Source organism: Brachionichthys hirsutus, chromosome 22 (assembly GCF_040956055.1).
Source record: "Brachionichthys hirsutus isolate HB-005 chromosome 22, CSIRO-AGI_Bhir_v1, whole genome shotgun sequence".
NCBI classification, from domain to species: Eukaryota; Metazoa; Chordata; class Actinopteri; order Lophiiformes; family Brachionichthyidae; genus Brachionichthys; species Brachionichthys hirsutus.
In genome coordinates this window covers 4156256-4179444 of record NC_090918.1, presented here as the reverse complement: position 1 = coordinate 4179444, position 23189 = coordinate 4156256, and the positions used below count along the sequence as shown (strand labels likewise).

The 23189-nt window shown below is 44.5% G+C and overlaps 1 protein-coding gene across 1 annotated transcript in view; it reads left to right on the top strand.

Annotated features, from left to right (window-relative positions):
- Positions 1 to 175: 175 nt before the first annotated feature.
- Positions 176 to 23189, top strand: part of ano2b (anoctamin 2b) — a 40467-nt gene continuing 17453 nt past the window's right edge. Inside the window, exons 1-14 of the mRNA XM_068755423.1 lie at positions 176 to 212; positions 4411 to 4607; positions 7253 to 7294; positions 8608 to 8991; positions 16135 to 16233; positions 16385 to 16536; positions 17591 to 17645; positions 17720 to 17771; positions 18934 to 18989; positions 19401 to 19448; positions 19830 to 19894; positions 20822 to 20956; positions 22183 to 22343; positions 22864 to 22946. Of these exons, the coding sequence (XP_068611524.1) occupies positions 176 to 212; positions 4411 to 4607; positions 7253 to 7294; positions 8608 to 8991; positions 16135 to 16233; positions 16385 to 16536; positions 17591 to 17645; positions 17720 to 17771; positions 18934 to 18989; positions 19401 to 19448; positions 19830 to 19894; positions 20822 to 20956; positions 22183 to 22343; positions 22864 to 22946 (1566 nt within the window). The remainder of the gene's footprint in view (positions 213 to 4410; positions 4608 to 7252; positions 7295 to 8607; positions 8992 to 16134; positions 16234 to 16384; positions 16537 to 17590; positions 17646 to 17719; positions 17772 to 18933; positions 18990 to 19400; positions 19449 to 19829; positions 19895 to 20821; positions 20957 to 22182; positions 22344 to 22863; positions 22947 to 23189) is intronic.

Sequence of the window (23189 nt, the reverse complement as noted above, 5' to 3'; positions counted from 1 at the left end):
GCTGGCGTGCAAACCCTCCAGCCCGGCGCGCGGTGTGTTCCGAGCGCGTGCACGACCGGCCGGGCGGTTGTGGGCGAGCATTATCCCGGCAGCGCTAAGCCCCCGCTGAGCACCCAGTGAGTCAGAGTCGTGCTGCTGACAGCAGAGCGGCACGCCTGATCAGAGCCGAGGTGCAATGTCTCTGCGTAGACCCCCCTCCTCTACCTGTGCAGGTGAGTGCCACCGGAGCGCATAGGAACCCCAGCAGGACCCTCCTTTGTGCCACCTGTCCAGCTCGTCCCTCCTGTGTGCTCACCCAACAGAAAAGGACACTCTAGACGGGACCACCGTAGAGCAGCCGTCCTATTGTCCCTTCCCATTTCCCCTGGTGTGTGTGTGTGTGTGTGTGTGTGTGTGTGCGTGTGTGTGCGTGTGCCTCACCATGCAGCAGGGTATAGAGTTGCCTGTGAGGCTGCTCGACTTTAATTTGATTATTGGTTTCGACTCCTCATCCGGCGTCAGTCCGACTCGGGGAGAAACTTGTTTGTGCAGAACTCATCGGTTTTATAGAACGTTGTTTGTCCAACATGCGGATGTTGTCGGTAAACCCCCGAGCGCGGCCGTGACCCCGGCTCGCCGCCGTGCACCGCTGGGCTTTAGTCTATTTCGTTCTCTGACTGTCTCTGATTTAATGTTAGGTTAACGATTACGACATGGTATAAACTGAAATAGCAGCCAACAACAGTGAGAATATCACTTTATATCCATAAATAAATGGAGGCAGACAGATACAAATAGCTTATTGCTGCACGCACGGTAAATCATAGAGGTGTGTGTGTGTGTGTGCGTGTATAGATTGTTGGTCAGGCGGGAGCGATGAGGGTTGCTGCTCCAGGATCGAGACTTTCCTCCAGCAAGTTTGTCCCGGTTTTCATGTTCCTGAATCTTTCTCCTGCCGGTGATGAACAGACCTGCGTGACGACGGTCCTTCCTCGGCTAGCATACACAGCTAGCATTCACAGCTAGCATTCACAGCTAGCATTCACACTGTCGAGGTTCGGGAGGGGAGGCTGTGAAATCCTTCCAGTCCCGCACGCACACCGTTCTTCTGCACGGTGGAGGACGATGCTTTCTGTGGTCGCGTTAAGTTGAGTGGGGGGGGGGGGGGGGTCTGGCCTGCTCTTCTGGGCTTGTCTTCACCAGGTGGGAGGTGTGAAGGGACCGTTTGTCAGGTGGATTCATGAGAATTGGATGTTGTCTCAAGTGTGAAGTGGGGAGACAATCACTCAATTTGTGGTTTCCAGAGCCAGATTAGTGTCTCAGCACCACGTGGCCACATGTTGCACGTGTGTGTGTGTGTGTGTGTGTGTGTGTCCTCATTGTCATCATCGAATTCATCATGCGCAAACAACACTAGGTGCGTTTACGTGGACAAAACGTCTTTACTCCGATCAGAATTGTGATCACGGACCCTAAAAATATTGATCCGATTAGGATTTGCGTGTTCCTGCATCACACTTTCGATCGGAGTACATTATTTTGACATGCGCAATTTTACCAAATACACCGGAAATAGTAGAAGAAGCCGTAGCGACTAGCGATAAACAAATCATCGCTCTTCCAAATGGAGCTTCACTGTGACCTCCAGACCGCACTTTTATTTTTGATAGTGTCGATGTTAAAGCATCGTAGGACACCCAGCAACGTGTTTGTCGCAGACACCGATCAATTATACCTCCCGTTCGCCGTGCCTTTCGCTCGCTTTGCTTCAGCTAGCTTCAGCAGCGCGTGTCGCTGACGTCACAGACATGCGCAGTAAGGACGGCTTGTACCGATACTTCGGAATAAGTGTTTTCATGCGCCCTGATCGGATCACAAATCGGTGTAAACCACCCCTCTCGATCGGGATAGAATTGTGATCGGATCAGGCTTGATTGGGTCAGACTATTCCGATTTGGGTGTGTACATGAAGCATTTTTATTCCGATCAGGATTTTAATCTGATTAAATGTGTCCATGGAAACGCTCCTAGTGTCGTGTTGGAGGAGCATCTGTGTTGAGAGGGGGGGGACACGAGGGTTTACACTCAGCTCAGAGCTTAAACACACACACATTATGCATTGTGAGTGTTTGTGTGTGTTTGTGTGTTTTATTTTATTGGGTTCTGCAGGGTGTATATTTTGAAATGATGCAATCGGGAAATATTGATCGCGGCACCCGATCGATCAGGACTTACTATCGAGCCTCCTGGAGGTTCGTCCTTCCAAAATCATTACCATACCGTGTCCTTGACGGGAGGGGGGCCGATCGGTAGTCAATAATGGTGCTGCGGCCGCTGCAATCGTAGCCTTTTTGGGATCTGAGCCAGGCTGGAGCCACATGTGGAAATTTCCATCGGTGCTGTCGAATGGGAATTACCTCTTGAAACGCGTTCCAATGCTTGACTGCTTGTGCCACATTAAATGAGGCACGTGGGGTTAATCACTGTGACTCGTCTTTAAATAATGTAGGCACACGATGCATTTTGTCGTTTAATATCTGGAATGCCGATAATTTTAAGTGTTTCAGATCCTGGATTTCTGCACGACAAAATGCTTTTTAAATGCTTTTAAATCTCTTTTATTATTTAAAGTTGCCCCTAAAATGTTATAGCTCATTTTGTATTTGTAATATAACGGGGTTAAAAATATATTCTGCTTCATCCTGGATTAATCTATATACATCAACTGAGATATTAAAGCTGAGGTCATCAATAGACCGCCTCTGAAAGTCGTCCTCTGTCTCTGACAGCGAGATTTGACGTTTATTTATTTTAGTTGTATGTTTATTTTAGCTGCGTGAAATTCCAAAATGTTCTGATACAAATTAACATTCTGGTGAGAAGCTTTGCCCCAATTTAGAACAATTTATTTCCTGGAATACTCTGAGAGAAAATTAGAATCATTAAGTTACAAGAACATAATAAATAGGATGAAAATCGCTGTCTGGAACCGAATGCATGTTAACATATTTCTCATCGATAATAATATAATCAGAACTCTGATTGATGCCAACACATTTTTGAGACTGCCCGACTGCCCAAAGATGAAATGCGTAATACTCAGTGTCTGACCCTGCTTTGGGGATTTCTATTCTCGAATGCACAACGGGGCATCATTTTGGTTTTGATGATGATGATGATGATGATTTTTTATTTTGGTTGTCAGATTCTGTGATGCCCTGCTTCTTCACACATGCACATTTCTCATTCATTTCCACTCCTACCACATTCAAACTGGCGACCTTCCAGTTGCCAGCTTTCCTCTCTGACCTCCGGGCTTCTGTGCTGCTGCCAAGTGAGCTGAGAGGAAGAGGAAAACAACTGTTGTCATCAGCGCGCTTTCTTGTGCCTCTCGTAATGCTTAATAAAAAAAATACTCTCTCTTCACAAAAAAGGAAAGAGCACTGTCCATGGCAGTGAAATGAAAGTGCAGCGTGTGGCCTGATGCGTTACTATGGTTACAGTTAGCTGTATCTCTAAAATAACCATAGTAATCTTATTGGGGGGGGGGGGGGGGACAAACTGTTGCCGGTCCTGACAGCAGCAGCAGTCAGATGGATGACGTCTGGCCCGAGAACTGGAGGAGGAAGTGTTTGAACAAAATGAGCACGACGCGGCGTCTGAGCAACAAACAATGCCTGCAGCTCAAATTAAAGCTCTAATCCTAAGAGTGTCCCCTCCATTTATTGCAGCGGTACTCTCTGTGTTTGGAGGCAGCGCTCGGAGGCTGGGTCTGATCATTAGCACAGCGTGAGACGCAGACGCTCTTAGCATGGCCGTCGGAACGCTAACAGGCCTCGCTATTTCCAGGAGGGCCGATGCTCAAAAAGATTCTGCAGGGTCAGAACTTCATCCGCACACACGCAGACGCTTGCCGTTGTGTCGCTGAGCAAGGCACTCGGTTCAGGCCTGTGGACGCTGTGTACTTTAAAGTAGCAACAGGTTAGCTTAGCATGGTTACAAACTGCACGACTGGTTTCCTGTCCCACCAGTCCGTTTGTATGTGAGGATTCACTAGATTGACAGTTAATTATGTTTACTACTATTTAAAGATGTTGAAATTATTGTCTTGTTTTTGCCATTTTAGTGTAGGGGAGTCGTCTTTTTTACTTTTTGTGACAGTTTTGAAGTGCAGTTGACGTTACCTAGAAAACAAACAAAAACTGCACTGGACAGGATGCAGAAATACACTTGGATCAATAAAGCTGCGGCATCCGAGAAGCTCGAGCTCCACGGTGTCCTTTGTCTTTCATCCCTCGTAGATCTACCGCCTTTGGAAGGATTATTTCACTACATACATGTCTAAAATGTGGAAACAGATGCCATATAGAAGAAACGTTGAATAAAAAAACGTCGCTGTCTCTCTTATCGTCCAAACGCAACGCCTTCCAGATGCACGGCCCGATAGACCGAGCTTCAGCCGAGTGGCCACGGCACTGAGCGAGTCTTCCTCCATCCAAAGTGATGTCCTCTTCCCTTTGACTGGGGACATGTCTCGTTCTGGACTGGAGCCCATGTCCTACAACAGCCTGGAGCCTGAACCGTTTAAAGAAGATCCGTGGGCTGAGGAATCACAAACTTTGTTACAGGTAATAAGCAATTTTCTAATTCCTAACAGGGCAGATGATCAATATAGTTAAATCGACATATATTATGGAATGTATATTTAGAGGTGGTTCTGACACATGTATCGTCGTCTTGTATGATATTTATGAATGCATCCTGATTAAAGGACATTTGGAGGTAGCAGTAGATTCACACGAGGTTTCTACATCAAGATACCGCCGAAAAAAATGTTCCGTCATCTGGGAGGAAGCTGAAGCTCTGGAGTCTTTGGACATTCCAGAAGTTCAAGAAGCCCGAGCAGACCTTGAAGTCCACCAAGGCTTGGTTTCATAAAAAAATAATCACCTGACTGAACCCCCCCCCCAAAAAAAATAAACTCTTATTAGAAGAAGGTGGTTGTGCCACCTAAAGCCATGCAGGAATAATCCCTGAAATGGAAAACTGCGCCCCTGAGGAATGGGCTAAGATTCCTCAGAAGCACTCCCAGAGGAATTACATAATCTTCATAAAGTCATTATTGTTAAAAGAGTCTCGTCATAAAGAGACCGAAGCATTTAGAAGTCACAAAAAGCATGTGAGACGAGACTCATGCATTTAAAATGAACGTGTCATTGATCAATACGCAGCGTGGCTGATTCACACAGATTATAACTTGGCTTGGACTAAACATCAATGATTCTGGCAAACTGTAATATTCATCTGAGCAACTTGTTCTCCCTCCTGCAGTTTTAGCAAAGGGGGTTCATTCTTGACGAGTGGGATGGCGTTCGCCTCTCATGCGAAACTTCAAATGGCAGCAAATGACTGAAGGAGTGAAAGTGTTTGTGTGCGAGCAGCAAAACGTCCCAGTTCATAGGCGCCAGGAGGAATGTGTACAAGTACTCAAATCATGTAATGTTTCCTTTGTGGGTAATTCATTTCACCGCATTGCATCATTTTCAGTCAGAATAAAATGGACAAAATCTAATTCAGATATAATTAGTGACGAGGGACGGTTCCCCCTAAAATGTCAATATTCGTTAATATAATTTCATTTTCAATATCAGTCCGAGTTAGAATTCTGCTGACTGTCTTTCACTAGTAGGGGTGAGTTCAGTGTAATATGAGGAGTTACTCTACTTTCTCCGTGGGATTGACGTCTCTGAAATCTACCAGGAGTGCAAAATAATTTCAAAAACAAGACAAACTCCTTCTCTCGTGAACGAAGAGCTTTGTAGTGTCAGTCGTTTCAGATATTGTACGTGTTAGACTCCGGAAAATGTTTAAAACTATAAAAAAAAAAATACGTATTTCATTAACTTAGCATAAAGACTGTTAGAAATTGAATTTGGAGTTCGGAGGCCAGGATGAAAACAAATCGGAGATTTGTATAATAAAGTTTCAATAATACGAGAATTAAGAATTTAGGATCAATAAGGAAAAGGTCAATAATTTGAGAACAGAGTTGTAATTTTATGAGAAAAAAAAGTTCAAATATTCATGAATTCTTTGCTTTGTATCATGGGGGGTATCATGGGGGTGTCGTGGGGTATCGTGGGGGGGTATCATGGGGGGGTATTGTGGGGGTATCGTGGGGGGTATCATGGGGGTGTCGTGGGGTATCGTGGGGGGGTATCGTGGGGGGGTATCATGGGGGGTATCATGGGGGGTATCATGGGGGTGTTGTGGGGGGGTATCATGGGGGGTATTGTGGGGGTATCGTGGGGGTATCATGGGGGGTATCGTGGGGGGTATCATGGGGGTATCGTGGGGGGGTATCATGGGGGGGTATTATGGGGGGTATCGTGGGGGGGTATCATGGGGAGTATCATGGGGGGGGTATCGTGGAGGGTATTATGGGGGTATTGTGGGGGGTATCATGGGGGTATCATGGGGGTATCGTGGAGAGTATCATGGGGGGTATCATGGGGGGTATCGTGGAGGGTATTATGGGGGTATTGTGGGGGGTATCATGGGGGTATCATGGGGGGTATCATGGGGGGTATCATGGGGGTGTATCGTGGAGGGTATCATGGGGGTATCGTGGGGGGTATCATGGGGGTATCATGGGGGTATCGTGGGGGGTATCATGGGGGGTATCATGGGGGGTAATTTGGGGGGTATCATCAGTAATATTATTATTGGACTTTATTCTAGTAAAGTTTCTTCTTTATTCTCGGAGCACTTCATTCACTGTAATACTCACGCTTGTGATATTTCAACTTTATTCCTAAACCGGCACTTTTGGGGTATTTTTCCCTCCATGCCGTGCGTCTTCTCCTTCTTTTTAACGGCGTGGCACGCGCCGTGCCAAAAGCGCCGGTGGCGCGCAGGCTGCCTCCAGAGCGCACAGTTGGATGGATGGATCTGTATCACCAGCGTGTGATCAGTGCTGAGTGAACGCGGAGCCGCTTAAAGCTCACACGTCCTCTTTGACGCAACGACGCGATCGGGCTGCGTGGACCGTGGACCGTGGACAGTGGACCGTGGACAGTGGACCGTGGACCGTGGACAGTGGACCGCGGACCGTGGACCGTGGACCGTGGACAGTGGACCGCGGACCGCGGACCGTGGACCGTGCACTACGGCTGGAGTGCCATTCGGGAGTGATGTGGAAGAAGGCTCAGGTGCTTTTCTCTCTGTAAAGACAGTCAACTTCCACTCCGCGTTAGTCTCCCCTGTCCTTAAGCGCAACAGCATGCAGATGTCCACGAGCGAGGACAAGATCCCGGTGAGTCCACGCTGGATCTCCCCCCCACGCGTTTGCGTTTCTCCGCTTTGATTTGAGTTGCGTTTTATCCTAAATCTGTGACCAGTCTGTGTCGGAATCCTCTTTAGGAGGCTCCGTCACAGGTGTGCCTGGTCTCACGGTCATTCAGTGCACGCGCAGAGGACACTGTTTGACCCAGTTTACGCGCACGGTTATAGAAGTGAGGGCAGTACACGTTTGTGTTTTCATTACAACACATTTAAATGCTTCAGTAAAGCCTCCAGCTGAGGTCCAGACAGGCCGGACAGGTGATTTAACACCTGTTAAAAGTAACCGATGACTTAAAAAACACAACTAACATGTGAAAATGTGTTCACTGTACTGTTGCAATATCTGATACATTTGCCACTTGTGGGCACAAGTGGCAAATGTATCAGATATTGCAAAAGCATTTTTTAAAAATATTTTTTAATAGACGAAGCTTGTGCTGCTAACATTTGTTCAGTTTCTGTATTTTTTTTGAGTCAACTTTGGCTTGACTTTCTCTGTTTAACTGTCTCAGCTTTTTTGTCTTAATTATTGTTTCAAGGAAAACAACAACAGCATTTTCATGATGCTAAACTAGAGGTGGGCGAAGCTCTTTTGGAGGTCTGAGCAAAACAAACTTTGGGCAGACTTGATCTCAAAATCATTAAATCTAGTGAGTGATCATTCGCATGCTGGAAATCTAAAACCAATTTCAGTGGCATTCATTTTATTTGTTGACAGAGTTTCTTACATCATATCAGCCTGAACTCACATGTTTTACATATCCATGATTTCTAACCTTGGAGTGATCGGGTGTGAATTTACACTTTAATGTTAAAAACCACCCACACACACACTATGCACGTAAACACAGTTCAGAAGTCCGTCTTTACAAATAAGTGAGAAACTCGCTCTTCAGAAAAGATTTCCCATCATGCCTTGAGCCGAGTGTTCGCTCTTGGGCCCTCCGTGTTTAGGCTCCCTCGCCGCTTTGCCTCCGTCTAAATAAAGAACGCTCCTGCCAAAGGTGAGCTGACTGCCTCCTCTGCTGCAGAAGGTTCTCACTTCAGCATCGCTGAGCACCTGCCAAAAGCCGCTTCTGCTTACGTGCGCTGACGGTGTTCATTCAAACAGTCATTGCATAACAGTTGCTTAAAGGTTCTGTGCTATGCTAACTATGAAAACAATGTTTAACTGGATTATATCAAACAAATATATTCCTCTGTTCCACCCCAGCTGGAAGGAAGTCATTACTGGATGTGCTGAATTGTCCTTTGATCCCCCCCCCCCCCATTGGCTCCCTGCAGGTCGTCGGTTCACCTTCGAGCCCTCAGGGCAGCGGAGAGGGCCTTTACTTTGCCGACTGCCGACGGAAGGTCGACTACGTTTTGGTCTTCCATCAGCGACGGCACGGCTCCATTCGATCTCCCACCATTTCGGTCTCGCATGACAGAATATCCATCGTTTCCAATGGCAACTTTCCCTCCCCGGTGGGTTCGGACGTGGAGGCAGGGAGAGGAGGCAGCACACCGGGAGCAGAGGCTGCAACTGTCGGCGAGGTGTTCGTGGAACTCGGAGGCGCGGGAGGGAACGAGCAAACGGAGCCCGCTGACTACGAGATGCGTCTGATCAGGCAGGAATTTGAAGCCAACCTGCTGGAGGCCGGTCTGGAGATCGAGAGAGACAGAGAGGTGAGTGTGAATTCTAATGTCCAGGCGATCCCTCGCTCCTCTTTGTTTCAATTTATTCAAAAGCCTTTTAGAAAACACAACAGACAAGGAGAAACGACGTACTAGAACCCATCACAGCGCTCTCTATTTGTGTGTCCCTTGTCTTATAGTTTTCAGTCAAAGTCAAAGTTTTGAATTTGAAAATTCTGTGTATTCGTCCAGGGGGATTTACCAGCCAATTGGACCCCCCCATGCATGCCCTAAAGGTGCAGTTAAATGCAGTCACTATCTGTTCGCCCCTATGGTGACGGAAAATCATCCAAAGTCCTCTGGTCCACAAAACATTTCTGGAGCTGGGTGGACTATTCCTCTGAAGATCTGGAGTTAAATCTAAAAGAACAACTGAAAACGTTCATAGAAAGATTTCACGCTGCCTGCCTGGTTCGAGTCTGCAGATGCCCCTGAGCTCAAGATGCTGAACTGTCCAGACAAAACTTTGTTTTAGCTGAAATCTGCATTCTAAACGTCCAGGAGCTCGAATGTGTGGACATGAGGTTTTAGAATGTATCTTTCGTACACCTGCAGGCTGTTTTGCACACAACTTCAACTGAGTCTGAGTCTGCTGCAATTCATTTTATGTGACTACTGAGTTTTTCAGAGATAGCAAGTTCTCATTGGTTTCATCATCATTTTCAACTTCGTGAAGTTTTCAGTGTAATCAGTCTGGGTTGGTCTGGCTTTTGGAATTACACTCTACGACTTGAATGGACTCCGTCCTCATTTTTTGTGAGCATAGGCTCGAGTAGATAATGTCGACATTAAACATTTCCAGTGAACTGCACTTTAAAACAAGAAAGAACTTTGTCTGTGGTAAAGATTTAATCTAACTTTAATTTCTGGGTTATTTTATTCACAGTAAACAAATCAGGAAGCTTATTTTATTTGTCAAAACTTATCAAAGTTCCCGTGCGAATCACTAATGATGGGATGTCATCATTGCTGTCTAATTAATGAATCTAATGAATCTCTTTTATAATCTCACTGAAACATTGTTGAGAAAAGCCCTCAATTTGAGGCATTTTCATTTAACTTCATGACATATTCAAACATATTTTTATTATCACGTAAACCCACGGCTTCTCTCTCCAATGAATGTAAATCTTATCTCACCAAAGGTAAAATAGACAATTCAATACACTTGTATTTCTGTATCGCAACAGAAAGTCATCTCAAGGCACTTTACAGGTGTGGCAGGGAAAGACAGAACCCAACTTGGCCCACAACAGCAAGCACTTTGGCGATTCCCTTTAACAGGCAGAAACCTTGGACAGAACCAATGGTGGACGGACCGCCATCTGCCTGGACCGGCTGGGTTGAGAAGGAGCGAGCGAGAGAGAGAGAGAGAGAGACTGGCAACTGCTCTGCATTGTACAGAATCAATATCAAACATCTCCATTTTCCATGGTGGAGGAGCAGCTCTGAACATTTTGGCGATAAGATAAAATTACTTCCTTTCACATAGTGGACATTTAAGGAGTTGTCAGCTGTGAGAGCTTCCCTTTGATAGATGAACCACGCTCCTAAATGCAGTTGATTGATTGTAAGTCACACTTTCTGCTGTCTTGTGGCCGTGACCCTTCCGCTTCCATTCTGAACCTCATGTTAATTCTCTGCCGGTTCTCGTTCACCGCCTCCGTATGTGACCGACCGGGAGTCTGAATCGGCACACGAGGGCCCGATGGCTCTGAGCAAGCAGACTTGAATTCTCCGTCGCTGCAGCCGACGCAGCTGCTGCGCTATCCTCTTTGCAATCGATTTACCGATTTAGCCTGAAACGGCTCATTTTGTTTTGACATGTACAAATCACTTTGATGCGATTGTGCGTTACGTAGCAACCAGTGCTTGCGTGTCGGTGTGTGTTCAGTCCCGCTTTGGCTTGTGTGGATGTTTGTGTGTATAGTGGGTGGCTGGCAGACAGTGTGTGTGTGTGCATGTGTGTGTGTGTGTGCGTGTGTGTGTGCGTGTGTGTGTGGGCTCACTGCCACGGAAATGTGGTTATTGTTAAAGTTCCACTTGTTACCAACCAATCCTGAGGAGGATCATTTGGAACTCTGACGCGTTGCTCCCTATGGTTGCTGGAAGTGATGCTTTTGCTACTTTTTCCTGTTTACCATGCAGTTGTTGATGCTTTGGTATGTGATTTCGTACACACACACACACACACACACACACACCTGTGGGCTAGCATTAATCAGATTTGCTGACAGCGTGGCTTTAGCCAGGATGAGATTAGATTAGATTCCTTATCTCATACCATTGATGGAGGGGTAGATCAAATCTGCTGCCAAGTGCAGCCAGAACGCAGAGCCAGACGTGCATGCCCAGACGTGCATGGCCAGCGATGGAAACAGATTGCACTCCTTCCATCGACAGCTTAGCTGCAGTAGCTACGGTTGCAGGGGGTGTTATCAAAAAGAAGGAACATTGTCTGATAATAAGCGGCTGCTTTCCACTCAATCACCCACATAGACGCGATCACAAACCAGAATAAAATCATTCTTGTCTGTAAAGTCAAATGCATCATAAAAGAATTGCTACGCGACAGAGACAAAGCATTAAATGTTGACCTGTTGGTTTGTAGAGGCATTAAACGTGTGCAAGGAGATGCACTTAATCTGAGAGTTTGTGGGCCTGAATATTGAATAATCAACTTAAAATGAAAATCTGACATTTTAAAGCTTTGCGCTTATTTGGAAGGACTCCTTAGTTTGTGTCTGATTGCATGTAGAAAATGTGGCATTGAATGACCCACCGGATGATCTGTTCCCTAAAGGAACATTTAATCGTTCACAAAGTTTTGTATATTTAGAAAAGTCATTTCTTTCAGACTCATCTTGGGTTTGAAATATAGAGTTATACAGAGAAGACGTTAACGCATTAAAAACACATTAAAAACATGTTAAGTACTTTCATTGTATTTCATGAAAAATGAATCCAATGTATGTCTGATCGTTTTGCTTTCTGCCGACGGCATCCGTTCGACTTTAAATGAACTGGATGGTAGAAAAGGTGACTTAAATGTTTTTTGCTAACTGTGTCTGAGGATTATTGACTGACGACTGAATGTGGAGGAAATGGGTTATAAGTAATCACAGCGACGGTAGCGAAGCTGCGGGGAATCCTTGATCAGTGCAGGCAGGAGAGGGGAATTCCCGAAACTCAGCTTTATTGTTCGTCACCAGGCAGCCAGTCTAAATCAGCAGGCAAACGGTCGGCATCCAGAAGCAGGCAGGTCAGCTATGCACGAATCACAGACAAGATTGGAGCGCTGGAAGGAAGGAACAAGTCACAAACAATCTGTGGCATGAGCAGAGAATAAGTCGAGTCGGGGCTGATGAGAGATGAGCTGCAGGTGATCCTCGGAGCACAGGTGCCATGAATGAACCGGATGCAGGAGGAGGATCTGGGAAGACGGGAGCGCTCGTTGCTGGTTCTCCTCATGATGTGACAGCTTTTCATAAAATGCACACCATTTCCTCGTAACCAATATGAACCCAATGTTTTGATTCTGAAAATATGCTTTCCCAAATGGAACCACAGGGCTTCTGGTTCACTAAAGGCTTTCCTGCTTCCTCCTTCCACCAAAAACATGCGGCATATGTGAACTGGTTACTCCAAAATTGCCACGCATGTGAGCGGGAAAAAAAAGAGAATATAAAAACGGGTTAGAAAAGTGAAATAATTTGCCTTCTTTATTTATTTGTTTATTTGTTTGACAGGGGCAATGCATTCAGACATAGATATAAATTTTCGCACCTGATGTGACGCATACAGAGTTTATAGCAAATGCTAATTCTCAGCTCTGGTTGGGCTTTTCTACACGACACACCAATAACATACAAAATACACAATATATACAATATTAAAACACAAGTCAAGTGTATAAAACATAAATTATTCATTCAACTCTGATTCATTCACCTCAGTCCAACTCACTCATTCACTCACATACAAAATGTACAACTGGGCGCCAGTTTGATTGTCTTTTAGCCAACTCTTGAGCTTGCAGGTGAATGTTTTGAACTCACAGATGTTCTCGAGTTCTGTGGGCAGAGAGTTCCACAGTTTGCAGCTCTTACAGGAAAAGGCCGATTGTCCAAAAGACGCCCTGCACTGTGGGATTTTACGGTTTTGATTTTTTTGTGCTTCTTGTAATCCTTATTGTCTTGCAAGTAATTTTGGTTGTGTCAAAGTTAGGAGGTTCTTCCTATAATGTTGTTACTACAGTGAAAATGCTCCCCATAATGGAATTAGTAGCACTGATACCTCAAGGCCAAACTGGGTGCAAGTGAACAGTCTGTCACAACATGTATTAGGAGTGGGCTCTCCCTGGAAAACATTGTGAGTCTGCAGTGAGACACGTTTTATAATTCACCTCTCCCACATCGTTCTGGCTCTGAGCAGAGACGGGGATATCCAACGTATTCCAGTCATTCGCAGCAAACTGCTCCGATACGGAAAGGCAGCAGAGCCAGAAGGGCTTCCAGGCTGCTTTAAAAACAGACGGTTAGAGAGTTACCACTCTAAGGGATGAAGTGTAGACACAACTGTGCTGCAGAGTACTTCTGTAAGGGATGAGCTCAAAGTGGGTCTGTGGTACGGTAACCTGTAGCTGTTACTGTTTAAAAATACTTCAAAGACATCCTTTGCATAACATTTGAGTTAACGCATCAATAAAGTTACTGATGCCTTCTATCCGTTTTGCAGATTCCAGACCCCTAACACGATCTCTCTCTGTTCGCTACTTCACCGTCGATGCAGCCGGATGGTTTACCGGCTCATATTCGATGCCCATCTCCATCCAAAGAGCCCCCCCCCCAGCTGCGTCCTAGTTACCCCCCACCGCAAACACAAAGAGCCGATTGGAAATCCCTTTTCTAATTAACCTTCAGGCCGGGAGGTATTTTTATCACTTCTTTTTGATGGAGCAGTAGAAAGGAAGCAGAGGAGATCAGAAGAGAGAGAGAGAGGATGATGATGATGATGAATATATTTATTAGATAGAATATTAGAGTACAAGTACAGTCACACAGTAGAATGTATTACAGTACAAGTACAGTCAAACATCCCGTCTAAGAGGAGCATTTCAAAAAAGCCCTTGCGGTCTTGTTTCCGTTGAAAGTCCTTCGTACATAAATCATCAACATTTAACAATACAAATAAAACTAATATTAAATGACTCAATGGTGAGGAGGAAGAGGAGGAGGGGCCAATCAGATTAGAACAAGATTGCTGTGGTGCTTCAGCCAAGCCACGCTAGAGTCCGCATTGATTTTGTGTCATTGTCCTGGAACGCTGGACGCTGTTTGCTGTCTGTGTGTGCCAGTAGTAGTTTACTATACCAAAAACCCATGGGTCAGGGTGTTGTAGGGGCTGTCTGGGTTCTGTCTGAAGAGGCCGGTGGCTGCTGAGCCCCCCCCCCGCAGCACAAAGCATTTCCACCACACCTGCCCCACCTACTTAGAAGTCTTCAGATATGTCAACAGGTCTCCAAGAGCTTCATAGACGGTGACAGCTGGGGCGAGGAGTTCCCCTGCTGGGGATGTGCTTCCTGGGCATGTTGCAGTAGAGTCTGCTGTAAAACATTATATATGTTTACTATTTATATTTTATATATTTGTATTTGCTTGTGTTTTAACCATGCAACCTTGCAATGTGTGTGTTTTTTTTGTATCTGCTGCTGCCTATCTTGGCCAGCCCCCCCCCCCCTTGAAAAAGAGGTTTTTAACCTCAACGGGTTATTTTCCTGGTTAAATAAAGGTTAAAAAATACATCATAAAATACTCCTCTGCGTCTCATTGTATGAAGGAAAGTGTGGCTCCACATGACAGAGGAGGTAATGAAATATAAGAAGAGCAAGAGTGGCTGTCAATCAGTCGGTGAAATAGGGCCTAGCAGGTGGCAGGAGGTACAGTAATATATATATATATATATGTATATAATATACATATATAAAGAGGGGTGAAAGAGCTCAGGAGAGTAGGAGTCGAGAGAGAGGAGAAAGGGAATCGTTTCACGTTTCCATCATTTACCATGTCACCTTTCTGTCACTCCCCCCCCCCCCCCCTCTCACAGAAGCAGCTCGGGGGGGCTAAGGAGGGTAGAGTTACCTGGCTACCAGCCCCCGCAGCCTGCTGCTCTTTTCAATTTCTAGCTTTGTAATGGTTGCTTAGTGAACTGCAGAAGAACAGAGCAGGTTCACCATTTCTCACCAGAATGTATCTGAATGCAAAATAACAATGACCTTCAGTCATCACGTTGCACATATGAAGTGTCTTTGTAATTTATTGTAATTTATGTAATCTATTGTCATTCATAGTCGTTCTGCGTCAGTGGTGTAATTTATTTTAGATTTATTGTTAGTTTGCATCGGTGGTGTAAAATCATTTTATTTTTCTAATGTTACTTTGCATCAATTGAGTTATCGAATATTGGTTTTATTTTTATGTTTTATTTTTATTTTTATTGTATTGTTAAATGTGTATTGTTAATTGTCGATGATTTATGTACTAAGGACTTTCAACGGAAACCAGACCGCAAGGGCTTTTCTGAAATGCTCCTCTTAGACAGGATGTTTGACTTTATTTGTACTGTAATACATGCTACTGTGTGACTGTACTTGTACTCTAACATTCTATCTAATAAATATATTCATCATCATCATCATCAGCTGAGTGAAGTAGATGAGCCATGATTTTATCAGAGATAAATTAGATTTGATATCGGCTTTCTCAACAGAGCAGGAAGGAAAAACGTGCTGTAACAGGAAAGAGGCCTCGTACAGCTTACCGGCAATGTTGCTGCCGAAGCTGAATTGGAATTTGAGAAGAGTATTGTTATCATGATTGATCTGTTGCTCATTCAGATGTACAGCATCGTGGTCATTGTTGAGGTCTGAAGGAAAACTAGGACGGGCTAAGTTCTCGTGTTTATGCCTGTCGCATACGTTACTCAAAGCTCATCTCGTAGGCAGGGAGTTTACAGTAGCGCTGTCTAAAGAAGAAAATCTCATGTACCAAACAAAGAACGAGAAGCTATGCCTCTCCTGTTCCTGGCATTCAGTCACTTAAGCGTATCTTGACGTGAATTATGTTTGCGTTTCAGTTGAAGACCCACGGCCCCAGCTTCACCCGTCTCCACGCTCCGTGGCCGGTGCTGTGTCGAGAGGCTGAGTTTCTCAAGATCAAAGTCCCCACAAAGACGGTGAGACCCGGTGGCGAGCAGCTGTCTGTCTGTCTGTCTGTCTGAAGCTCAGTCGTCCATCTGCTAGTACCATCGGATTCATTTCTAAATGGACACGCTGTGACAAAAGTTGAGAATAATTTGGTTAATTGTGTGTTGTGTGTTTTTTCAGAGTTACGAACTTAAAGAGGAAAGTGGCTTTGGGTCCAGTATGAGCACAGTGTGGAGGAAAATGAACCAGCCGTTCCAGCCCAAAGTACCACATCAGGACCAGGAACGCACAAAGTTCCTCTCACATTGCTTCTCCAGAGACAAACTCCACCTGTAAGAGATGCATGTACACACACAATCACACACAATGTCACACACAGCATCACACACAATGTCACACACAGCATCACACATAGTTTTGTGTATGTTGCACAGATAAACAGCTACCAATTAATAAAAAAAAAGTAAATATTGAGATGAAAATATAGTCATTTTAAATTTTATTATACCTTTTAATCCATTGACTAGGGGAAGCTTAACTTCACTAAAATTGTTACACAAACAATTTAGAATAAAAACAAGATTTTGTTTTAATTAAATTTAATTCTATGTTGATGTTAGAAAGACATCAAAAATGAACACAGAGGTTATTTATTTAGTTATTGAAACTAGGTACTTTCAAAAAGCATTTCAAAATAATACAACATTTGTGTAACACATTGTAGTTTGAAGACATTTAACCTGTCATCCAGGAAGCTACTTACGTTCCAGCATTAACTTCTGGCTAATGTTAGCTATGATAGCTGATATTGGTAATTGTACCTGAAACACAGTGTTGCCTTTACTGCATCCTGAATCCATGCAAAAACAACAACAGCAAAAAAAGATAGATTTAATCAACTTACGGTTTAAAGCAGATATTGTTGGCTGTGTGATGAAATTTGAATGCAGATCAATCTCTCTTTGCTCCTGCCTTCAGACCACTGGAAGATCAAAGTGAAGATCTGTGACACTGAAAACAAAAATGAAATTCTGTCATTTAAAAGACAGACAGAAGAAAAACAATCATTAGAATTTCACATAAAAAAATATAATACCGTACATGAAAAAGAAAAACATACAATTTTTAAAATCTTTGTTTAATTTCAGAATTTTAAATTCCAAATAGTGTTTCAGCACCTATGTGCGTTTTGCCAATGTCACATTTTAAATTAAATGCTATCGCCGATAAATATTGTAGAATTCTGTGTTCTGATTGATCAACAAATAGAGCTCATTCTAAGGGACACAACACCTTTGATCTTTGCCTGCGTGTCTCTCATCTCCTTTGTGAAGCAGGACAAAGTGATACGAGTTGAGTTCGTGAATCATTGCTGTTTCTTTTCAGGTACAACATCACATCCAAAGAGACTTTCTTTGACAATGCCACAAGAGGCAGAATAGTTAAGTGTGAATTCATATTCTAATTCGTGTCTTCATTATTGTCTCATGTCTAATAATCCCACGTCTTTCTCAGGTTTATGAGATCCTGAGACGGACAGTATGTGTACGAACCTGCCAGACCATAGGTGAGGACATAGAGCCGTTCGTTGTCTAAACACTGTGTGTGTGTGTGTGTGTGTGTGTTGAACACTTACAGCATTTCAGCCACACACATCTCCACATTGACCTTTCCACTTTGATTGGCCAGTGGTTAAAGGAGTGGCATTAGCTGGAAGCATTCTACAGGTTGCTCCAGACGTTAGCGTCTTTCTCTCTCCACACTCGTGTGCGTCACTGACAGACATTCTCTCAGACAACTTGTCCCCGTCCCCAGGTCTCAGACAACTTGTCCCCGTCCCCAGGTCTCAGACCACTTGTCCCCGTCCCCAGGTCGCATGTAAAGCGTTCTGCCTGGTAACATATGGAAACCTCAATTTCCTATTCCTATTTCTACTTCTTGTAGGAAGCAATGAGCACCAAGTCTTTTAAAACACAAGATAGAACGTGTCGCTTTGAGTTTACAGTCGCCGGATACGAAGCATCCAGGCCGGCGTGCAGAGTGTTGACCCTCCGACAGACCCAACGGTCCCACGCAGACGTGAGCTGACACCGTTTCCATTTCCAGTCATCCACCATATGTCTGGTTGGCTTCCACTTCACAGCAGAAGGTCTCTGCCTGCGGGGGCTGCTGGACCTGCAGGGCCAGAAGAAAATAGAGTTGCATCTATTTAACCTCTATTTCCTTTTTCCCTTTTGTCATTGGTGCATGAATATTGTCACACACACACACACACACACACATGCACAGAGCCCACTCCCAGAGTCTCAGTTGTCCTTCTCTAGCTCCTTTACAAGTGGGTCATACTTCCAGGGTCTAGCAGAGATTGAAGGGGGGGCGGGGGGGGGGGCACAGATAATGAATGCATGCGCCAGGTTCATTTGACTTGACGGCGTCCGCTGCGACATCCCCAGGCCACACCTTCACTTCTAACAGGACATTTTCTAGACCGGCGTGGCCGAGGCCTGGTTTCTGCTCCACTTAGGGCGGGTGTCTCTGGCGTGTGAGGCCAGCTGTGGCTGAATGGACTGCTGGGAATACAGTCAAGTGTACCGTCAGTGTACCCAACATCATTGGGTACACGGGAGTGGTGGATTGAATAACAGGGCAGGAGGAGAAAAGCACACTCAGGTGCTGTCTTGGGATTCTTTCTTTTTTTTTTGATGTTGCCTTCACTCTGTCTTTTCCAGGCATCAGCACTTTGATAGCCAAAGGCGTGTACGACGCTGCCTTCCCGCTCCACGATGTAAGTGCGAGGTTTGGAATTCCCTCTGGCTCCATCTCAGTACAACTCGTGTTTCACTACAACATTCAACATTTGAAATATCAATCCTGGTTAACGCTAGTTGCACCTCGACATCATAACTGTTTGGCCGAATATGAGAAGTTTCCAAAGTAAGGGTGGTAGAATAGTTACTGCTTACAATGAGATAATACCACGGCCGTGGCGTCGCTCAGATCCCTTCCAGATATTCACTGTCTGTCTCTGCAGAATGATTTCCCACTGGAGTCGCCATTAATCCGAAAAGCTAAATGTATGTTTAGACAAATCATTGCTCCTGACAATGTGATGCTTTTCACTGCATGTTGAATGCTGCGTCTCTGATTACGTGTCTGTGTGTGCTCTGAACGTTCACCCTCTCTCTTTGCTCCACAGGGCGACTATAAGGTCATCGGACACCTTGAGGAGAGGAGTGACAGACAGGTAGGCCGACTCCTTTCTCATTTCTCTCCATTCTCATCTTCCCTTCCTCTTTCTTCTCATGTATCTCTAATGACAATCTGGAATGGGGCTTAGAAGTGTGCGCATACATACTATTCTAGATACCTGTTCAATTGGCCCAATCCCGACTCTGTGCTGACCTGGCGGCTTGTCCGGGGTGTACCCTGCCTCTCGCCCGTACACAAAAGCGGTTATGAAAATGAAAGAGTGTGCTTTATCCCACCACAAACTCATTCTCTAGTTTTTGTACATTTTAAATACATATTTTATTATTATATATATATATATATATATTTGTCTTGTGGCTTTATCATTGGGCTCTTGGTTGGTGCATTTGACTCCACCTCTGCCTCTTCCTGTCAGGTTCTGCATGACGAGTGGGCCAAATACTCAGCCTTTTACAAGTACCAGCCCATTGATCTGGTCAGGTAAAACACACATGTCTTCAACTCCACACGCGTTTTTATTTATTCCAATTCACATTGCACGATAACTGCCATTGTCATCCGACATCTTGGTGGGATACAACAACTGTGCATTATTTCACAAAAAATTCCATTGTTATATTATATAAGACATTTTAAAACGGTTTAGGTCATATATGTTGCTGTATCCATGCGGCACAGAGATTCACATTCTTGATAAGACAAATGACTTTCGATGTTCACGTGCAAACATTTATATGGAGCTGTCAGAAAGGAGGAGGGCCATTTACCGCTTCTGTAAATATGAAAAGCAAAACATAAAGTCAAAGAGCATTTAAATCTGTAACGGAAACAAGACCGAAAGGGCTTTTTTGAAATGTTCCTCTTAGACAGGATGTTTCACTGTACTTGTACTGTAATACATGCTACGGTGTGACTGTACTTGTACTGTAATACATGCTACTGTTTCACTGTACTTGTACTCCAACATTCTATCTAATAAATATATTCATCATCATATATATATATTCAATCATTAAGATGTTAATTAAATATTAAGATGAAAAGGTAAAAGGTGAACATTTTGGACTCTTTCATATCTTTCACATTTTTTTGTATTGTTTTTTTTTCTGAGGCTCATTAAAAAAACGTAATTTCATACATGTCAACTCAAACGTATATAGCAAGGTATAAATGTGAATGGTATTGTAGTTGTTTTGTGGTTCTTTGTTTAAGATGCTCGTCAAAGGGATCTGATGAAAACGACGACGAATCTGGGCATCATTACGCTCAGAGTAATTAATGAACACCTGAAATAAAACCGCACTTACTCTTTTTATCATTCTATTCTTAACGCCTCTGTATAATTCTCCCCAAAATGAACTCAAATCTCACTTTGCAGCTTCTAATCTGTGATCTCTGCCCTCACAGGAAATACTTTGGGGAAAAGATTGGCCTGTACTTTGCGTGGCTTGGAGTTTACACCCAGCTGCTGCTACCAGCCGCCATTGTGGGAATCATTGTGTTCAGCTATGGAGTGGCCACCGTGGATACTAACATACCCAGGTACTGCAAATTGCACTGCAACTCATATCTCCTGATTTCAAATCAGAAGATGAGAGGAGACAAGAGGAGTTCATATAAAAAATACAAACAAAGGAGGGAATCATAAAATTAGGATTTCCTCCCACACCACATGTCGATTTATGCCCACGTGCCCTGAAGCACTAGACAGGGATTACCCAGGCACCTGCTGCACTTGGATTCAGTTGGGGTTGTGTGTGGGAGGGAGCCCAGAGTGTATGGTACAACAGAGACTGTGCATGTGTGTGTGTGTGTGTCCTGTAGTAAAGCGTTAGTCCTGCAGCAACTATTCTTTTCAGCTCAGAGCTATTCCAGCATCGTTGCGAAGTCGGTCTTAAGTTGACTAATTGACATCCGGATCCCCAGGAACCTGGCGGGTGAATAATCCATCCAGAAAATCTAGACCACTGAATTGCTTCTTAATTCAGTCTAAAAAGGTTACTTAAAAAAGAAAAGTGTGTTTGTGTGTGTGTGTGTGTGCTGTAGGCTGAAAAAAAAAGACTTTAGTTTCTCCCCTGGTTCTTTCTTTCTTCTTCCTTTTAAAGAAATCCCACCGATTATACCGTCCACCGATTTCTTTAGCATTGATCCACTCACAATGTTAGAGCCATGTTGCTCCTACAAACATAATTTTTGGGGGTCAAAGCATGTTCCCTTGGCTATCAGCTGCCTTTATACGCTCTAAAATGACTAAACATCAGTTCAGACGGACGATCCATGTGTTTGAACGTTGATCACAGGAGGCAGACATAAATAGTCACTCACAGATATGCTTACACAGAAGCATTGTGGTGATTAGCAAACTTAATTAACCCACTAACTGGAGCGTGCAGGGCGACTCCGGGGTCGTGGCGGGACTGAAAGTGCAACAGCAGCATCGTTGGCATGGAGATGGCATCCCTGTTTATTGATTAAAATTAAATGACGGGTTGGGGAAAGTGGCTGAATGAAATGACTGGGCTTATTACGGGCAAGCAGCATCCATCGACACCGGATTCTTAAAAGTGTTACCTGCAATTATAGCAACAACAAAAAAATGCTTCTCAAAATAATTAGGGCTCTACCTCCGAATGCACCGGCTGCATGATGTCTGGGACGAAGTGCAGGACAGGCTGTTTCTGTGTGTCTGTAGGTCTTTGTGTTCAGGTCTAAACTGGGAGTTCTTTGACCTTGGCTTTGATTTTCTACCCCCCTCCCCCCCCCCTCAGTCAGGAGATGTGCGACGAAAGTCTCAATTTCACCATGTGTCCTCTGTGTGACGGCGCTTGTGACTTCTGGCACCTCAGCACGGCCTGCGGCACTGCCAGAGCCTCGCATCTCTTTGACAACCCTGCCACCGTCTTCTTCGCCATCTTCATGTCCTTGTGGGGTGAGATTACGTTTTGGCGCAGGTGGGGGTGCATATCTCAGTGTGAGAGAGACGGTCCTTTTTTGTTGTGTTTTCGTGCAGCCAGATCTCACGCATTACAGCCACATTGTCCGACTGTCTGTAATCTCTTTACAAGGCAATGAGGATTGAAGAGAAAGGCGCTCTACGGGGTGTATCACATTGAATCTGTCCAAAAATCCTTTTTTAAAGATTCACTTTCTCTCTTTTGTCTGTATAAATAGTGGCCTCTTGCAGATCTGGTGCACGGGACTGTATTCTTTTAACCCTGACTTACAGCATGCGTTTCGCCAGTTCACCCGACTGTACTGAGATTCATCATTTAGTCTAACTCGCTGATCAAACCGATTATTGCTAATGCAAATGCATCAGGTTGTATCCGATGGTAAATTCATTCATTCATTCATTTATCTCCTTGAAGACGAGGCGATTGGGTCAACCCAACCGACGGAAGCTGAGCGGCCGGTCGTCAGCCATTTATTCTCTGTGTGTGTTTGTTTAGCGGTGTTGTTCCTGGAGCACTGGAAGCGCCGACAGATCAGTTTGAGCTTCAGCTGGGATTTGACAGGCATCGAGGAAGATGAGGTATGAACAGCACACGGGCACGTCTCACACGTGCACGTATCTCCTCACAGAAGTCAAGATTAGAGAACCCCAAGAAAATCTTGATCGCATGAGTGCACCAGTCATCGTGTGGATCAATTAAAGACACACAAAACAAACACAAATACAGTATAAAGGAATCAACAATATCAAAACTAGAAAAGCACTCAGAGAGCACAGACCTCCTCCAAGCAGCTCATTCTCCTACTAACTGGATTTACACTG